We start from the raw sequence: 19,757 nt of genomic DNA on the forward strand, positions 1-19,757 counted from the left end.
TGACCTCTTTCAAAAAAGTTTAAAATGCAAAAACCTCTAGACAGAATTCAGTTAAAACTTTCTTACTGATAGAATTCAGTTGTTAATGAAATTCATACAGACAACTTGACTACATCAATGGTTACATCACATTTCTGTGAATGTGACCATTGCCTATAGTTATAACATCTGTGTAATAGTATACTGTATTTCTACCAAGCTGACCAGGCTAATCTTTTTTCTTCAGACTGGGAAGGTCTGGGAAGGAGATACCAACTCATTAACTTCTAAATCTTCATCTCATACCTGACTAAATAGATTAACACAGATATGTTTCAAACTCATTTTTTAAACATTGACTTATGCCAGTTCTAGTCTTTCTTAAATTCTCTGCAATTTGTTTCCAAAATAGCTTCTGTTTGGGTTTGACAGATCAACTTGTTTTTCATTGTATACAACTATATGTAATGACTGGTGTAACCACAGGGAACATTACTCAGTCTTGATTCAAGAAACACAGTCTGTATACCGAATCCAAAGTTGGATTCGGTATACAGGTAAGCAGTCAGGTAGAAGGCAAACAGGCCGACCGGGAATTGGCAAAGGCAGGGTCAGGAAACACACTAAGTAAAAGCAAAAAAAAACGAACAGAAAAGCAAAACACAGAGAAAATGCTGGAATGCTAGACAGTGAAGGTAAGAAGATGGACTGGTAAAGAATCAGGGGAGAGCACAGACTAAATACACTAGAGGTAAGAGGATGATGATGGCAGGTGAAGACAATCTCACTCTGAATGGAAGAATGAAATCATGAAGGCATAACTTAGGAGACACGAGGAGATGTGTCAACATACCCATCTTCTCCTTTAATACCTGATAACAGTTGACATATCTTCAACAGTATCAATTTCTGCAAAAAGGAGCCTGGGCTAATCTTTTTCATTTATAATTCTTTGGAAGTAGGAAGTTCTATTTATAAATTATTTTAGCACTGTTCCCACACAAATGATTAACAACTATGTGTAAAGAAATTAGTATTAATTTTCTAAAAATTTGCTGATTAACACTAAACTGAAATTATGCGAATGTAATGAGCTATTTGGTAAACAAAAGGAAGAAATGAAATTTTGGCCAGCTGATGGCGCTAGATGAAAAGTCAAGGAATCAAAGTTATTACAATTCATCTGCTGGGAACCATGAATGTGCACCCATCCAATAACTTTTGAGCAGAAGACCACCAAAGTCAGGGGCCTTTGAATATGTGTACAAATGGAATGGCAATCGAAACAATAATTAACATTTCAAGTCTGGACCAAAGTGGTCGACAGATTGACCAACCAAGAGAAATTGACATCTCTAGAGCCATACCGCTAGCATGGCTCAAAAGCTGAATAAATAGGGTCTTTTATTTGTATCACTCTTTTTCTCCTGTCTTCTTCCACTTGTTGAAGAATTGCCAGTTCAGTTGTAGAGCCTGTTCTATTCTCCTGAAACCTCTCTGAAGCAGATAAAACTGGATCCTGACAAAGGCAGCGAGCTCATCCATCTTGCTCAACATCTTTGTTATATACATAACAAGACAATGGACGGAAGGTGGGGTGTAAATCTTCTGCTGCTCCCTCTCACCTTCGCACCTTTTACTGTTCTGTTTACTCAGTTTGAGTCTTTAGACATGGGGAGGGCCACAGTGTCAGGACAATCAGCTTATAAGTGGAAGAAGATCATTGGAAATGGAAAATAAAGGGTATATGCTGAATGCAAATAGGAGTAATCTGAATAGCTACAATATCATCGCTTTATAAAGATGTGGCGAAAGTGAAAGAGTAAACTGTTGCCTATTTGAGTGAGTTGATCTGATCTTGATTTGTAAGATGAAAGAAACTAAAAGGCATTATACATCATTTGATCCAATGTTAATAAGCTTTACATTTTTGTTCTTCAGAGAATACGGAGAAACTAACAGCAGAAAATTTCAGATCAATGCAAGAGCTCCAATCATATTCGTCCAGTAGTTCAAAGATGTGAACAGTGCAGTACAGTCCCTCCAACCATCCTCAGTTATTCTCTTTGTGAAGCGTCTCAATCCTCCAAAGTACACATACCATTAGATGAAGAGAAACGATGCTCCTCTCGCCAACTTTCCGTTCAACTTGCCCTTCTTGCCCTCTCTGACATCATGCTTGCAATTGTGAATGTCACACAGTCACACACACACACACACACACACACAGAGGAACATACTGTAGGAACATCTCAGATTAAGCATGACCTGGGGGTCAACATATGCTGTTAGTGTAGTGCACACATAGCACTACTGTTTCAGTTTCTCACTCAACACGCGGTATCAAGCACACTCTTTCCAGCAACACACAAAGCATCCACGAGCCATCTGGGTCTAATACATCCGCTTACATTTCATTTACATTCTAGGCATATGTTTGTTTTCTTGAGAATGAAGATCTTCTTACCTAAAAATGTACATTTTGAATATGTTAACAGGAAAATAAAGAATGTTTGTACTATAGAGGGAATCAATCACTGAGAAGACCATTAGGAGGATAAAGTGAAGCATTTTAATGAATTAAAACATAGTGTGTACCTCTGCTGTACACTGAAAGACATAAGGGCCTCTGTGATTTGTTGACCTTTACTTTTCCAGACCATAAGGTAAAAGGACCTCCTTTCTGAGCTGAGGAATGGAAGTAAGAGAGAAAGGAGAGGAGGGAGTTTAAGTTCAAGTTTAAGCAATTTATTATCGTCTGCCTTACACGTACAGCAGTACCTGTAAGGCAGATGATTTATGCCCGGTGGAAAGCTTGTGCCTTGACTACTCTCATCGACAAGATGCACAATGTAAAAATGCACAACAATGTGTACTGACAATAGAAAATGCAGTAGCCATATGCTGGTATTTAAATATCCAGTCTACCTCATCCCATCTCTTTTGCAACCTAATGTCAGCCAGTAACATTTTACATTAAATGGTGGTTAAAAATGCACAACATAGTAGATCAAAATAGCACCATAGTCTACTTAGAGCTGATTAGTGGTGACGCGCTCCTGTGACCCTGTTGCCTTGCTATTAAATACTAAGTCTGCCTATGGATAAAAAAAAAATATATATATATATATATTACAAATGGTGAAAATGTAAATAAATAACTGTATGTGTGAATGGTCTTTTTATGTTGCCCTACACCCTCATGCATCAGCAGAAAAAGACTATATGTGTGAAAGCTATGCCGTTTTTCTTAAGAGTCCTCAGCTTATTTAAAGGTGCAGCAGAATAAAATAAAAAACATTCTCCAGGTTGTTCCTGAGTAAATGAATGTGTTTAGCAAATTCATTGTAATCCATCTAACAGTTGTTTTCACTAAAGACCACACCTAGAAATCGACCATCAGGTCTGTGCTTGTTTGTGGAGATATCCATTACTCTTGTGCTGCTTATTCCACCTTAAAACCACCACTGTGCCCTGTGTTTTGTTACAGGAGATGTACTGTATATTGCACTCATCAGCAGGAAGGTACATTTAGAAGGGGTAAGTTCCACTGCTCATCATGATTTACTGGAATCTGGGTGACTTTCTATTCACAGTCAGTGATGATCTCTCAAGTTTTGTCAGCACTGAGAAAGTGATTATCTTTACACCACCGAGATACTGTAAGTCAGCCTGTAAGCATCCTTGTTGTAGAACAGACCAGTCATTTGCAGGGTGTTAAATCACAGATGGGGTCTGGCTCTGTAGTTGGCGGAAGGTCTTCTTCATCTTTATTTGACTAGAGTGTCTGGCTCTCAGGTCAAAAAGAAGTCCTGTTTGTGAGAAGCGACATATCAGGTGATGGAAATGCATCAACAGAAAACAGCCGATATCCAGGCTCAGTTTAATTCTCACTTTTTACCGCCTGGCAATACTGCAGCAATTTTTTTTGTGTGTGATCAAACATGTTTCTAAGGCAGCTCAACCTTCTCTGTTGATCACCTGCAATTTCTCTCTCTCCTGCTATTTTCTTATATCCTGTTTCTTTCACCTCCTCTGTTTGCACAGGTGAGAGTGAATCCTTCATTTCTTCAGGAAATGTGTGTTTGCTTTAAAAGTCTGCCATTGCTTTCGGTTTTTATGAGCTCCTTAGTCAAACACACAAGCTGTCATTGCTTGCCTGTTATATCATCCCAGTGTAATGCTTTGAGTAAACGATTTCTTAGAATAAGCCGGTGATATAAAATGGAAAGCTGCTTCAACTGCTTTGGAGAATGATAGCATCGCTGGAGCTTTTGCGTACACTCCCTGGGTGTTATAGAGAGAAACGGTTTGGAGAAATCTCCTTGGCTGAGAGCAGAGATTTTGAGTTGATTGATGTGACACAGAATGGGGCAGGATTTTTTTAGGACACTTTTAGGAGATATTTTTTGAAGACAACATTCAATCTTTTACGTGTGACACTGGATATTTGTTTGGATGAACATATACTGTATGTCTCATGTGCCATTTGTGAATAATAGCACATCAAGTATTCATCAAACCGTTGTAAGAAACGTTGAACTCAAGTAAAATATCAATGTATAGAAGAGTTGGTTTGTGTGCTAAGTGGCAGTGGTTGCGTCGAAAGAGGCGAACACACACCTTCTGAAACATGGTTTGGAATTACTGCAATTATAGCACTCATAACGCTTAAGCAGAAATCCTTTGAAGAAATATCTATAATTCAGAAACGTGTAGTTGTAGTTTACCAGTTGCAGCTGCTGCTTTCTTGTAAATTGTTGGCTCTAAATGCACTTTGGATGAAGGATGTTACCCCGCTTTCTTGCATTTCTCATGAATTCTAATGACTAGAATAAAGCTGCCATTGATTTTGCTCGCTTTGCCTGCGTCTTTTATTTCTGCACTTGTCACCATGGTAGTACAGTAGATTCCCCTTTTTACATAGTTTGGGGGTTTGGGTGTATCTCCTCAGCCAACAGCAAACTTTCCCTCCAGCTTGGGTTTTCTTTTTGTTTCCACTTTGGCCAGTTTTGTATTGTATTTAATATTCTATAAAAAAAATCAGCTTTGCTAATGTTTTCTGAGGACATTGCGTTTTTGGCAAGCAACACTGAATGAAAACACAAATTTAGTTTATTTTACAAGAAATATTCAAAGGGCACCTTTAATTGCTCCCCAAGATTTAGGAATTCCACACAAATTAAATAAAATACTCGTAAATGCTTTAGCAGAAACTTAATAATGCAAATAATGCTTCTAAAAGAAGGAAAAATGGTAAGTTTAATCCTTGCCTGATTGGCTCTTCCTTTCTGAGCATACATGTGATTAATCATTTGAGAACTTGAGAGCTGCTGTTAAAGGTTATCCCCGAACTTCACTGTGTCATTTGATAGATTTCCAAAAACTTTTTTATTCCCCAGTTGGATCTGTAGAGAATCTTTTAAATCACTGTATCCATGTTAATATAAAAGAGTCATGGAAATTAGTCGGTGAATGCTTGCCCCCTGAGGCATTAAACAACAGTGTAAACACGAAAGTGGCCACTGCTACTTCATTAAACTTTGAGAGACAGTGAGGTCGCAGGGTTAAACGTCTCCCGGTGACTCATTTCTTGTCAATAAGGCAGAGGTTGAAGGGAGTCAGCAGCTGTTCACTGGGGAAAAACAGAGGGAGGTTTTGTCAGAATGAGAAGCTTACAGGCACGGATGAAACAGACTGAGCTTTATATAGAAGCTGAAGGGGTGGCAGGGTGAACTTTGACCTGTTGGGGAAGAGAGTTCGTCCCATCTGGCAGGAAGTTGTTGTATGATGACTTCAATCTGTAACAGGAGGATGAGGGAATGAGTTAAATACAGCATGCTCTGTTTAAAGGCTGTTTTTGTCTACCTCTGTGCTTTTCCGTCTAAGGGTCCACACTCTCTTGCTGTTCTCTCATCTCATCTCATCTTTGCGGTCAGTAGCTCTCTTTGTTTTTCAGGGCATCAGAACATGCCAGTATGTACATGAAGCATTGCCCCAGCAGGGAGGGAGAAAGGCCGTGATTCCACGGAGACAAAGTGAAAACGAGACAACTGTGGTAGAAAAAGAAAAGGGGGGGAGTGAAGGAAGAGAAAGAGAGATTATTTAACAGAACAAAAAATAACTAGTCGTTTACCTGCTGTAGACCTAACTGTATAATGGGATTACAGTGATCAGGGCTCAGCATTTCAGAGCAAACTAATTTTGTTTTACAGGTAATGTAGCACAAAATAGAACAAACAAAACATCAGATGATTTAATACTCACTTTAATACCCATTGACAATTTGTATGAGCATATGAGAGAGGCTGAGAAGCAGAGAGGATGTGTGCATGTGCATGGGAGAACTATTAAATTACAGTGGAACAAAACTGAGAATATTGTATTATAAAGAAGTGTTGATAAAGTACAGACGGCATTTGTTGTTTACTGGAACAGAGTGCTTTGGCGCTGTATCAAAGACTTCAGAATTGTGTTATACACTCTGGTGACTTACTTGGTTGCTTCGCCATTTCTGGGATGTTTAAATTGATGAAACCCTAGACTTGACGACTACATTAGTTCCAGTAATGTTTCTAAGAAGATAACTTAAGTGGCAATATCCTGTAACGCAGTGGTTCCTAACCTTTTTGGCTACCCACTTTTAAGCAAAACTGTCACAGGTTGCATTATGTCTAGTGATGTTCCCTATTCAGTCTCATTTGAATAGCTTTTTAAGGCTAAAAGGGGAGAAACTATCCAGTAACATCAGAGAAATTTTTCTTTTGTTATTTCTTACATCAGAACCCCGTCCCCCCTTAGCACCTGTCTGATATCAGATTGGGAGGGCTGTGTCCGACAATTTCTGTAACTTTACGAAACCGATATTTAACAGATATTCACACCAACTTTACAAAGTACAAACATTGTACAAACTACTTCTTTTCTACCATAACCCGGCCTGTCGTGAGTATACGCATTGTTTTTTTGTGGACCCAAAAGACACAAGCACTAATACTAAAAATGCAGGCATGCTGAATGGGCACTTGCATGCTGAGTGGCCTTGACCTAACATGTTCGGACTTTTGAATTTGTACAGTTTGTGGCTGTGTCACTCCATGCAATATTAAAGCAGGGAATTTTACAGCCACACTGTGAAAAGCAGTATATAATTAAAAGTGTCCCATCTTAGTGAAGCAGTGGATAGTTTGCAGTGATCGCTTAGCTGTATCTTCTTTGGCTCTAGCTGTTTACATTCACTGCTTTTACTAATCCTATTGAGTTCTGCGTATCATTACATAACTGTCTTACTAATCTGAGAACTAAGTGGTTTGATGTTGGTTTGCGCATGCTGGCACAAAAATGACCGGATGTGATGATTAATGCGAATGGGAAATTTGGAAAGATCTACTGGACAGTATAAATAAGTGAGTTTATGAAGAGACATGAAGGAACAGATACAGTGACGCCATTCTATAATAAAAACAAACATTCCAATATCTTTCTTTTTGAACATGTAATTTTGTAAAAACATTTCTGTTTAAGTTGTCGATTGTGTGTATTTATGTATTCCACATTCTTTCATCTTTACCCTGCTTTTGCAGAAGTTCCTCCGTACTGCTTCATTTCTAAATCAAAACAACTGCGGGAGATCAAAGTGTCTCATTAAGAGGCAGATATAAATCCCATAAAGAGCAGCAATACTGCATGTCAGACAACACACAGTACGCAGTGAATGCGGTGTTTCAATCGCATTCTTTTAATATATAATGCAAATGAACAACATTTTAAAAGAAAGGAAAAAGTTTGTCTACCTTACATTCATTGTTTGGAAAGCATAATTCTGGATATTGTCAACACAGGCCTGTTACTGTTGTGCCAAAATATGATGTAAATTCAACCAACTTCCACATACTGTTCCTCTCACTGTGCAGGTAATGCTCCTTTCTAGTATGTTTACATCTTGCCACATGACATCCATCCCTACCTTTTCTGTCTGTCTGACACTCACTGTCTTTGTTCTAGTCTGAGAGCTACCCTCTCTTTTGTCCATCTGACTCCCTTACCTGCAAGCGATAAGGAGGGCAAGCTGACAAGATCGGCTTTGTGTTTCCCCCTCTCAACTGCTCTTGCTAAGTTGCTGCTCTTTTCTCTTCAAACTACCCCCTTTTCAACTCTACCCCCCCCATTCCTCTTTTTTTGTAGGAGACCGATTCCAATCATGTTCACTTACTGACCTCATGTCAGGTTGAGCAGCAGCAACGCTGAGTCAGTGAGGGATGGGGAGAGAGATGGGACAAGGGGAGATAATACCAAAGTTATTACAATTCATCCTGTGTACAAAAGTGCAATTTTCCTCATTTGCTGATATCAAGGTAACACTCAGGTCCACAGCCTCAGCTGGGCTGTCAAACTATGCTTTTGCATGATGACCCTTTATATCTGCTTCTGTCAAGGAATCTATCCTTCACTTGATTAAAGTATCCTGTGAAGATGATTGGTCCCTCCATGCTACACAATACTCTTTCCATTTCTTGTCAAGGAGTCAGTCTTTATTGGTACATGCACAATAAATGGTAAAGCTTTAACATTATTGATCAACATCCATTATTCTTTCCACACTTCTATCATTAAACTCTAAAATAGACACAAATGACTTTTATTGTGTTTCACAAACTCCAGAATCAACCAATGAAACCAGCTTGTTAATAACCTTTATTTCTGAGATAATTGCTCCTTGATGAATTCCATGTTGGTGTATTTATAATTAAGATATATAGTGAATCTACATTTTTAGAATGAAACAATAAACCCTTAAATCTGTCTTTTTAGTACAAATGCTCTCCCTTTTGCTGGCTTGAAAAATGGTTGTAAAAAAGTTTTGTCCTTCATAGGAAACAGCAGTTGCGGTCAGCTTGAATTCATGTCAGTTGAATAGGAAACGTGTTTTTACACTGGAAAAAAGTAGCAACATGCTCAAGGGTACATATAAAACTTATATATATATACATATAAAGCTTTTTATTGATTAAGTCTCCATAAAAGTTTCTATTAAAACACACACCAGGTAAATCAACTGTCCAACCTTGTTCTGAAAGACCATATATCCATTTTTAGAAAGGTCAGATGGAATAAGGACAATAGAAATCATGAGGCACTTCTATGTGTGTATTTGCGCATGTTTGAGTTTTTTCGTCGTCCTTTTTTTGTGGTCGATGTTACTCATGCAGCTCATGCGTGACTCACATTTACACACTCCCTCTGTCTCTCTTGTGGTGTGAAATCATAGTCAGTGGTTTGGTTTGATGTTTACAAGGCTGTACAACAGAAGGCTCCCTTGAGGATGAATAGATGTTAAGACTCAAGAAGCCCCTCTCATCAAAGGTCTCCCACCGCCTTCCTCAACGTCTTTCTCTGTCTTCCCCTTTTTCTGTTTTCCCTCACGTCTTCTCTCGCCTTTTTTCCCCTGCTGTGTGTCTATTAGAGTTAGGTGGGGTTAAGTTCCCACTCTAGTTTGCTTTCACGCACTCTCACTCACACATACATGCTGATCAGCCGCAGTCACTGTACAGTCACCTTTCTGAACAGTAGGACAGTCCTGACAGTCAGATGGATGGCAGAGTTCGGGATTCTTGACACTGTAGAACATTGACCTTACTCTGTGTCCCCACACAGCACAATCACATACCACTTTCTAATAAACAACCCTATCACCTGACAGGATTTGGGAGGAGTCTACAAAACTCCAGATTAGGTTCAGTGACAACATTTTTAAAATTCCGGGCCAGCCTTTTTTTACTTTTAACACTCTTCATTTCCAGCCTTGTTAAATATATAGGTCACACTGGCTTCTGCATTGGCACTGAGCGTTGGCATTGGACGTAAATTGTGTGCTGCAAAAATGTTAAATGTTAGATAGTTTCTAGGTTTACAGGGCTGCTGATAAAAATATACTATACAAAGGGCTTATGAGTTGTAACAAATGTCTTTATTTGTAGTTAAACCTGCAGTGCAGAACTTTTGTCTCCCCCTTCAGGCAGTGAGAGTAACTACACAAACACTGACAACACTTCTTATGATGGTCTACAGGTTCAGAAGTAAGATAATCCATAAGTAAAAGTAAGTAAAAGAGTAAAAGTCATAGCTGCATAGCCTACTACCCAAATATTTTAAAAATACCAACCTGTCCAACACAACATCCATGTCCTCAGTCCCTTCTCTTGTTTCAGTGCTCTCCAATGAGGAAAAGCTACACCAATGTTATCCGTGTTAACCCTCGCCACCCATTGCTTTCTTTTTTTGACTGTAATCCTTCCTCTGAAGTCTCTTGTTTATCAGGGAGCATCACAAACCTTTCCTGGACACTTCTTAAGTCTTTCTGCCATAGAGTCCGCCATACTCTTGGCCTATTAGGCTTTAGTTTTGTCAGAAATATCGATTTTTTGATACATATCGATTCTGAATATTTTAAACGGTTTTAACTCATTTTTCACAATATTGATACTGAAAATGTGCTTCTCTTCTCCCCGACAGCTATTTGAGACACACACCGCTGCAGTGCCCAAACAGCCCCGCCTTCTCTCACTCACAGTGCGGTCTTCTCGTCTCGTTTTCTGCCTTTCCGAGATGTTTTTTTCCTGCCATAGTTTTGACAAGGCCCGCCCTACTGTGCTCTGATTGGCTAGTACTCGTCACTTGCACACGTCCTTGTGATTGGATGCTAGCGGTGAATATGGCAAGCCCTGCCTTACTGTGCTGTCTTGGCTAGTAGCCTACTCATTGACATTACTGATATTAAAGATATTGTACAATATATAATAAGAATATAAATATTTTAAATCTGTATATCTATAGAGGAAGTGCAACTCAGTCTAACCCTTGTAAATATGACATGTGCTTCTCAGCAAATTGCGTATTTATAAACATGACTTTTTTCAATGAACGTTACACTCAGTCTTGAGCCAAATAACAAAATAGGCAAGATGATTGAAATGCAATAAAAGGAACTGTTTGATGCTAGTTTTAAGCATTAAACACTTGGTGTACCATTGTCGATACCACCACCGTGGTAAAATCGAAAAATCAATATTTTTCAAGGTACTGCATCGAAGTTAGAAATTCCAGTATCATGACAACACTAGCAGGCTTTAGCCTACCCCGTCGCTAATGTTTCTCCAGAGGCAGGTGTCTTTATTAGCATGGCTACATACAATATCACATTGCTAAAGCATATTAACACATACTACTCAATCATAACAAACATAAATAAACAAAGTAAAACATTTTCAATAATAACAGTGGATCTTTCACAGCAGTGGTTGATCATGGAGCCATCTACATGGCTCTGCGATGCTCCCCCCTTCAGCTCTAGCAAACCAATCACTGCTGGTTGGCGTAAAACGCATCACTACTGGTGCACCAGCACGGGAATGTCGCCACAGACACTACATTTAAACTACATCTACTCTGTTATGCTGCGAAATACATAGAGATTTACCTGGTGGTGATAAGCTTAATTAGCCTTGCGTAAAATTGTTTGGCAAAGGTTTAAATGTAATGAACATAATAATTTATTTGTAAAAGTCCGGCACTCCAGCTTTAACTAATCAAGTTAACTTAACAAAAAAAATCTCAGTTTACCTACATTTCTCTCCATATAGCCTGTGTGACACGGGCATCTCTAAGTCCTTGAGCTAGTTGTTTATTTGTTTGTCAAATCAGTTGTTCTTTTGTTCGGCTCTACAGCTTGAAGAAGAAATATAAAGAATGTTAACTTTTATGCTGACCACAGCAGAGCAACTGAAACATGGCAGCTTACTACAAAGAGAGATTTGATCGTTCAGAAAAAAGAGCTCACTAAAGTGGCACCGGGCTTGGCAGAGTATGTTTTCTCCATTCTCATTAGAGCTACAAGACTATGGGAATACTGGAGTGTTAGCCGTAGTTTTGTCCCAACGTTTTCAGTGTCTGTATGTCTTAATAATGCATGATTACACAATACTAGAGTCTCAGCCATCTGCGTGCTACACACTTCATACTACAGTTAATCACAGATTTAGAGAGAATAAACTCACACGAGTGACTTCAGTTCTTTCATCACATACATTGTTTTCTCCGTCTGCATGAGGACGAGATGTTTGCCCTCTTTTCACACTACCTTTCTCTTTTTTCTTACTGTTTTGGAGCTAGTGTAATTGAATGTGGCATTTAGTGTCATGCATTTTACTACTAGCACTGTGAATTGAACTACTGGATATTACACGTCTCTCCAATTACCTTTCAGTAGTATTTCATATGGATTATACCCAGTTTAATTACACTCAGTAGCAGATCACTTGAATTCCAACTGTTACCTAGAGTGTGTTGTCTTTTTTTATGAGAAAATAGCTATGATCTTTAGTTTAAATGCAGCTACTGCACTAAAACGGTACTGCTTGCCCATTATATTTTGCACTAAACATTATAGTTTGTTTTTCATTCTATTTCATTTCTGCTTACTGGTTATTTTCCGATTTAATATGTCTGTAAATGTTCAAATGTATTTCTGTGCTTTATGTAAAGCGCTTTGAATTGCCTCAGAGTTTGAAAGATGCAACACATATTGCTTTGCCATTTGCTACTTTAAAACAGACAAAGACAGCACTGCTGATTGATCCTCTCTTAGTGGTTTCCACACCGGCTGGTGTGCAGAAATTGCTCAGTTGTTCCACTGAGCCATACGAGCCTAATGTGATTGTATAAAGCATTTCTATTTTTCTCATTTTACTTTTGTCTAAGGAAATTTTCTGGATATGCAGACCGTAGCTGATGTATGTCATATTTTTTCCTTTCTGGACCACGCAGAGTAAAAAGAAAAAATATTTAGCTGTAACATCGTGCTGAAGTGATGTTGTCCTAATAATAAGACTGGGTTTGAGCAAGATGCTAAATCTATAGCAGCTCCAGGGGTGTTATCCTGCAGCTGATTCTGAGCTATTATTGCCCTGTGGATGGGAAGAAACTGACATAGAAATTTTACAACTAGGATCAATATTGCTGTATATCATTTTATTTATTTTTTTTACATTCTGCCAAAACGTTCAGCATGCTGACATATCATTCAGTCAATGGAAAGTGGGCCGGGTGACTTTTGAACCTTAAAGTGCTTAGCTAGAACACTCAGCTCAGCATAACCTCCACCAGAATCCCAATGCATTTGACCAAGACCACACATACTGTGTACTACATGTGAACTGGATCAAGGTGAGACCTTGATGCTGCTCAGACTTCAGAATCAGCTGCTTCTTTCCAGTCTTACCACATTTTTCCATCATTCATTTTCTTAATTTTTTAGGTTTTTGTATTATGTTTCTAACCGCTGGCTATGTGATAATACACTTACAGAATATCTCACTCTTAAACCTGCCCTCCTCCACTATCTAAGTAGTACGCAGAGACTTAGAGCACACAATCACATAGACAGTTACTTCATTTGTATTATTAAATAAACGGCTGGTCTCCATGACATTTATCAGGACATTAAAATAATTTGTGTGTATTATTTTTTACAAAGGTATATTTTATTTCCGAACAAGAACAAGAACTCATATACACATTGAGATTTGAATCCAGATGTTGAGACCCCCATTCCTGTCTATTTGTGGGCACAGACATATTTACATAATTTAAACACTAAAACAGATGTACACTCACATACATTATCTTTCTTTTGCTAAAGGCTTGTCATTTATCGTCTTTACCAATTTTATACTATAAAAAGTAGCCAGTGAGTTTGGATAAAATTTCATCCTTGTTTTTTTCATGCCGTGTTTTTCAAGTGTTAAAGGTTCAGTGTGTTATAGTGACATCTAGTGGTGAGAGTTGCGAATTTAGCTGGCTGATGTGAGCTTTGATGCTGGAAGCTGCCTTCTTTTATTGCCAATTAGTGATCAGCTGATTGTCTCACGAAGAATAAACCAATCCAACTAACCTTACATGATTTTTCTTCCAGGGCAGTAAAAGTGTAGCTGGCTGATGCTTCCATGCTCTATGCTAACGTTACGGTTTTATTGCCAATTAACGTTACTGATCAGCTGATTGTCTCGCTAACATAACCGGCAAAGCCAACCCACAGGCTGGAGAATTATTGCAACGACAGGGGAAACACCTCATCTCTCTCGGGGTGATTATGGCCAGCTTCTAGCTAAAGCTATCAAACAACAGCTTTCAAGTCTGACAAACTTAAGTTAATTACCTGTCCAGCAGAAAACAGACAACTTCAACTCTGCTTTGAAAACATTTGTCCCACATTATAGCCTCAGCTGTTTGTATCTGTCCGGACTCCTCTGGCTTCATGGTATAAAGATCCACAGGCTGTCAGCTCTCGTGCTAAATAACGTGTTTGTGCTCGTTCATTTGTCCAAATGTCACTTCTCTTCTTACTTCTAATAAACCAAAAGACTATTCAGAGACTGTATATTATTATTATTATTATTATTTCCTGTTCTTCTTCTACGGACGCATTTAATGTAGTGACAGGTGTCGACACTGCTGGAATTATACAAGGGAGAAGAAGAACGGCATGATGACGAAACGCGCTCTGTAGTGCTGTTTGTCCGTTGTCGGCTATTGTAGAAACATGACGACAAAATACGGTGTCCTCCACAGAAGGGGGTGCCCGCGGTTATGTAGATAAATATGGCTCATTCTAAGGTAATAAAAATATAATGGTTCATTATGTAAGGTCTTTATACACCACTGAAAACATAGTTATGGATATTATATTGCATTTCTGTCAATAGATCTTCAGAAATATTACACACTGAACCTTTAAGAAGACACTTTTCTCCACACTTTGTAGGGCTTCTGGTAGCAGAAAGCAATGAGAATTAATCCATTAATTAATCAACAAAATTTTAACTTTCATATTTTCCAAGCTGTTATTAAGACGAAACTTTTTTTGCCCTCTGCATTATCAAACTGCTTCAAGAAATGTTTCTCTCTCTCATCATCCCAGATCATGCTTGGAGTCATCTGCATTCTGTAAACTTTCCTGTCTGCTGTGCAAATCCACTGATGAGGGGCAAATATCAGTCGGTCAACTTTGTAATAACTAATGTCAGATATTTAGTAAATTGAATTTCCCCCAGTGTTTTTTCTAAGAGAACAGTTGCCTTGCTATTGATCTGTGTCACTCATCTCTGATGAGTGTTGATCAAAAACCCATTAAAAACAGACTTGTCAGACTATCAGATCATGGAGGGGTAGAGCTGAAAATAGATTGAGGACAGAGATAAAAGAGACAGCAAGAGAGAGACAGCTTAGTTTTAGTAAAGTTTTCATTCGTTTTTGTCTTTGTCACTGTAGGATGCCAAGCTCTATTCAGTTTAGTTCAGTCCAGTTTAGTTTATTCACAAAACATTAAAAACAAGTTCAGTCATTACAAATAATGCACATTTGTGAAAAGGAACACCCTTTTTTAAGCTATCTGAAGCTTTTACATAGGGGCCCAAACCTAAGTGCATATATATAAAATAACATGCAATCTACAGTATAATTTCTAACCTAAACCCTAAAAGCTAGCTACACTAATCCTACTACCCAGTGGTACCAAGAATCTCTGGCTCTATCATTCTTGGTTAAATAGGTGAAATGCAATAAATGGAGGTGAAATACAATTGATGGACAGCTAAGTTAGCCTCCCCCTAACATTACATGGGGCTCTCCTCGTAACAGCGGTTGCCACCTGCTACGTTGCGGCCAGACACCGCCCTGACCCCGGCTCTCTTGACGGATAAAACAATCGTGGCAGGACAGTTACACGACACGCAGCGTGCCAGCTCTTCTGCGGAGGACAAAAGTACACACCCACAGGTGCCTGCTATCGAGAAGGGTCCAGCTGCAGCATGCAGACAAACGTGACGGAAGTTGAACTTCCATATATGGTTTGTCCCAGAAGCCACCACGCACAAAACGTGATGATGTTTATCTCGGCCGCTCGACCCACACATAGCCGTTAAATAAAAAAATAATAAAACTTTACCACATTATGGAGAATTTAATGATGAATAACAGTGGTACGAACATTAACAGTATCATTCAGCTGTTGCTGGACACGTATGCTGTGTTGGCTGCAGTGGTCTGTGTGACTCGGACTGGGGGAGCTAACTGGAGTAGTATATTACTCTTACCTTAACCATCACAGGGCGTGTGCCTAAAGTTATTGATTATATGCATGTCTCCATTGTGTTGCTGTGCAGCCTCCGGTAACGTACTGCAGCTATATAATATTGACACCATCGGCACCATGGTCGGCACTTGCAGAGCTTCTCAACTCCGAAAACGTTTGAATACATTTTCGATTTGCCATCAATTTTCGTAAACCTGCCAATATTCGAAATCTACAGTTGATTTCTCGCCTAAAAACTTCTCAGAAGTGGATTTAAAGTTCTGTTGTTGGCCTCTAAAGAATAAAACATTTTGAATTAGGATCTATACTGTAGGTGAGCCGAGATTAACGTCATCACGTTTTGTACGCGGCGTCTTCTGGGACTTCCAACTTCCGTCAGGTCTGCAGCTGGATATACTTACCTGCTATCGGCTAATCACCACGCGCACCACTGAACTGCCGGTCCGGCTTATGAAATAAATAAATAAACGAAAACTAAAGACATTTACTCTTTCATTTTAGTTAGTTTTGCAAACCTACAATACAGTTTTAGTTAGTGAACCTTGACTTGGATAGAACGGCACTGTAGCACATGTGCTTTCCGACTATGAAAAGTCAAAATGTCTACTCTTAAAAGTCCTGTTGAGATCACAGACACCACCACCAGTTTCTTCCTCCATTTTTTTTAAAATTTTGTTTACACCAAATGATTAATTTAGGTTTACAATGGAATGCTATAGCAATCTAATCCAGTGTTTTATTTCTCAGCAGTGTATGATGATTTTTGTGTAATTTGAAAGCATAGGCCCTAGTGTAATTTATATACAATGTTAGATAACATTAGAGGGCTTCACAGTAGACTTCATTACCATGTCATACCAGGACAGGAACAGGTGTTAATAATGTTAATTATGGCTGTGTTCTACTTAAGTGTAAGTGTCCCAGTAAGCCTTGAGCAGTGAGCACACGTGCACAATACCAGGGTCATGGACCTAGAACACCTAAATAGAATGCAGATAACAACTGACACATTACTACTGTTACTACTACAATGTTCGTGGGCACACAGTATCCACAGACAGTAAACATGAACAGGTGTCAAAGCTTCTCGGCAGCTTAGGGATACTTGGAGTCCTTGAAATGCCTTGGAATGACACTTGAACTCTGCGTCTACTGTTTCCCTTCCAGGACTGGCTAAGCAAGTTTGGCTACCTCCCGCCCCCTGACCCAGTGACTGGTCAGCTTCAGACCAAGGAGGCCCTGACCAAGGCCATCAAAGCCATGCAGAAGTTCGGAGGGCTGAAAGAGACCGGAGTCTTTGGTATGTGGCTGTGTGTGATTGTGGTGAAAGGGGAGGATTATGCTGTTACTTTGGATGGATGGAGGTACTATGTGTGTGCTTACTTTGCTTGTTCCAACAATAAATCCAAACACATACAGACATACAAATACAACTGGCAAACACATAAGCAGTAAAAATTTAAATGCAATACCAGGTAATGGACAAAAATCCACTTAGGTCTAGTTTCTTCATATGAGTTCCAGTGAAAATTTAGGAGCAATCACAATGACCACAATGTGTACTATTTTTGTCTAATACTGTTCTAAATCTGGGGGACCAACAGCAGTTGAAATCTTTGGGAGATTAGATGTTAGATGTATTTGAAAATAGCATGAATTTGGATATGTCTGCATTTGGATTTGTCTGCAATGGGACTTAACATCTAAGGCAGACTGCAGGAATTCAAGGGTTTGTACTACTGAAGGAGATGAGCAATAGGTGACAGTATCATCTGCATAAAAATGGAATGCAGCATTTGATCTATTGCCGAGTTTATGCTCATTGAGTGAAAGAGTGAGTTGTATTCTAATGTAAAGTGTACCTTGGGAGGAAAATATAAGGTATACCCCACCATATAACGCAATATAATGCAGATGTCTACACACCTTGAGACACCCTGTAAACATAAATCATACTTGTCAAACACACACACAGTAGAATGACAGTACTGCATGCTATGTGATTTATAATAGTGGTCTGTGTACAACAGGAGAACTGTATATCGATTGGTATGCCATCTACTCTCCTCTCTCATAAACAGTACATATTGTCAGCCTCACTTACACACACACGCCACAATTCTCTTCCACAAACAATAACATTCTTCATCATACACACCACTACTCCATCTCACATATAAAACTGTAGAGGGTAAAAACCATGATAGTCTGTGTGAATAGTTTTGAGCGAGTACATTGGGGTGTGTGTGTGTGTGTGTGTGAGAGAGAGAGTATCTGTGCATGTAAGAGGGTGTCATATATACCTTGCATGATTTATGGCCTAAGAGGTAACTCATAACATCCTGCACATACACTTTACACATTACAGGTACTGAAACAGTCATTTGCAAACAGACGTATTGGTGGATGTCTTCCACTTTATACATTCTTTATACAATGTGTTTGTGTTCAACACAATCTGCATGCATGTGTTAAGTTCATTTTTTTTCCAGCTGTCATAAAACTAAAGTAATAAAGTTATATTTACGGTGTTTGGTTTAATTAATGTACCCCCGTCAGTCTGTATCACAATTACTTCTCCTCCCCTCTTTAGACCAAGCCACACTGGGTCTAATGAAAACACCCAGATGTTCTCTGCCAGATGTTTCTGAGGCTGAGGTGACAATGGGCCGTGGGAAACGGAGCCCAGCTCCTCCGAACAAATGGAACAAGAGGCATCTATCCTGGAGGTGGGGATAAAGGAAATATGTATCTACTGCAATGCCCTGAAAAAATAGAGTCATCAGAATATCCAGGAATCAATGTCAAGATCATTCACAATTTATCTGTAGTAATGCTGAATGAAGGGTGCTTCACATAGATGAAGCCATTGAGTCAATGGACTTAACGGATGAGGAGTTTTTATCCCCATCACAATGCTGTGTTTTGCCAGTGGGAGGCATCTAGCTGTTGCTTGGCTATCACATAATGAGCAATTAGTCACTTACTGTTGATGCTCATGTTAGCCATAACAATCAACAGTAGTAACAAAATCTGAAATATAAAATTTTATGAATATTGATCTGAAGTACTCTGCCCATTCCTTTAAACTCGATATGTTTGTTTTGCCATGGCAATATCTGTCTGTAAGATCCCCAACAATTGCTAACTTTTCTTGAAAGCTTTCCATGGGTTTTTGAGCTCAGTTTTGAACATAAACTTTTTTTTGTTGCTGAAACTGTTCAAACCCATTGGAAACAAGTAGAGAAGCTCAACAACCACTGCTGAAAATGTGCCTAATTCATCCCACTAAGCTAGAGGCAGTAAAACATGAATAATAAAGATAAAATTAAATACTGTTTTATAAGTATGATCTTGTACAAATACATACTACATAGTGTTTGTGTTTCAGTATAGTTCAGTCTATCCAAGTCTAATGCAGTTGTGTTCAGTCCTACTCAGTGCATCTCATTAGTGCAATACAGCGAGCTAGATAATAATGGTTTACATTTATATAGCTCTTTATCTTAGATACTCACACATGTACTCACAGTGCTTCAGAGTGAAGGTGGGAGGAGAACTCACCTCACAGCCACCACCAATGTGTAGCGACCCACCCAAGTGATGCATAAACCATCTAATTTTAATTTTC

The 19,757-nt window shown here is 38.9% G+C and overlaps 1 protein-coding gene across 2 annotated transcripts in view; it reads left to right on the forward strand.

The window, feature by feature from the left end:
* The window catches only part of mmp17a (matrix metallopeptidase 17a), a 92,994-nt gene that overhangs the window by 26,227 nt on the left and 47,010 nt on the right, over positions 1 to 19,757 (forward strand). For both annotated transcript variants that reach the window (XM_038734324.1, XM_038734325.1), the window contains 2 exons: positions 17,294 to 17,426; positions 18,720 to 18,855. In XM_038734324.1, the coding sequence (XP_038590252.1) occupies positions 17,294 to 17,426; positions 18,720 to 18,855 (269 nt within the window). The remainder of the gene's footprint in view (positions 1 to 17,293; positions 17,427 to 18,719; positions 18,856 to 19,757) is intronic.

The sequence above is a fragment of the Micropterus salmoides genome, unplaced genomic scaffold (assembly GCF_014851395.1).
Source record: "Micropterus salmoides isolate LMB-PRFRI ecotype aquatic unplaced genomic scaffold, ASM1485139v1 Ms_hic_scaffold_20, whole genome shotgun sequence".
Classification (NCBI taxonomy): domain Eukaryota; kingdom Metazoa; phylum Chordata; class Actinopteri; order Centrarchiformes; family Centrarchidae; genus Micropterus; species Micropterus salmoides.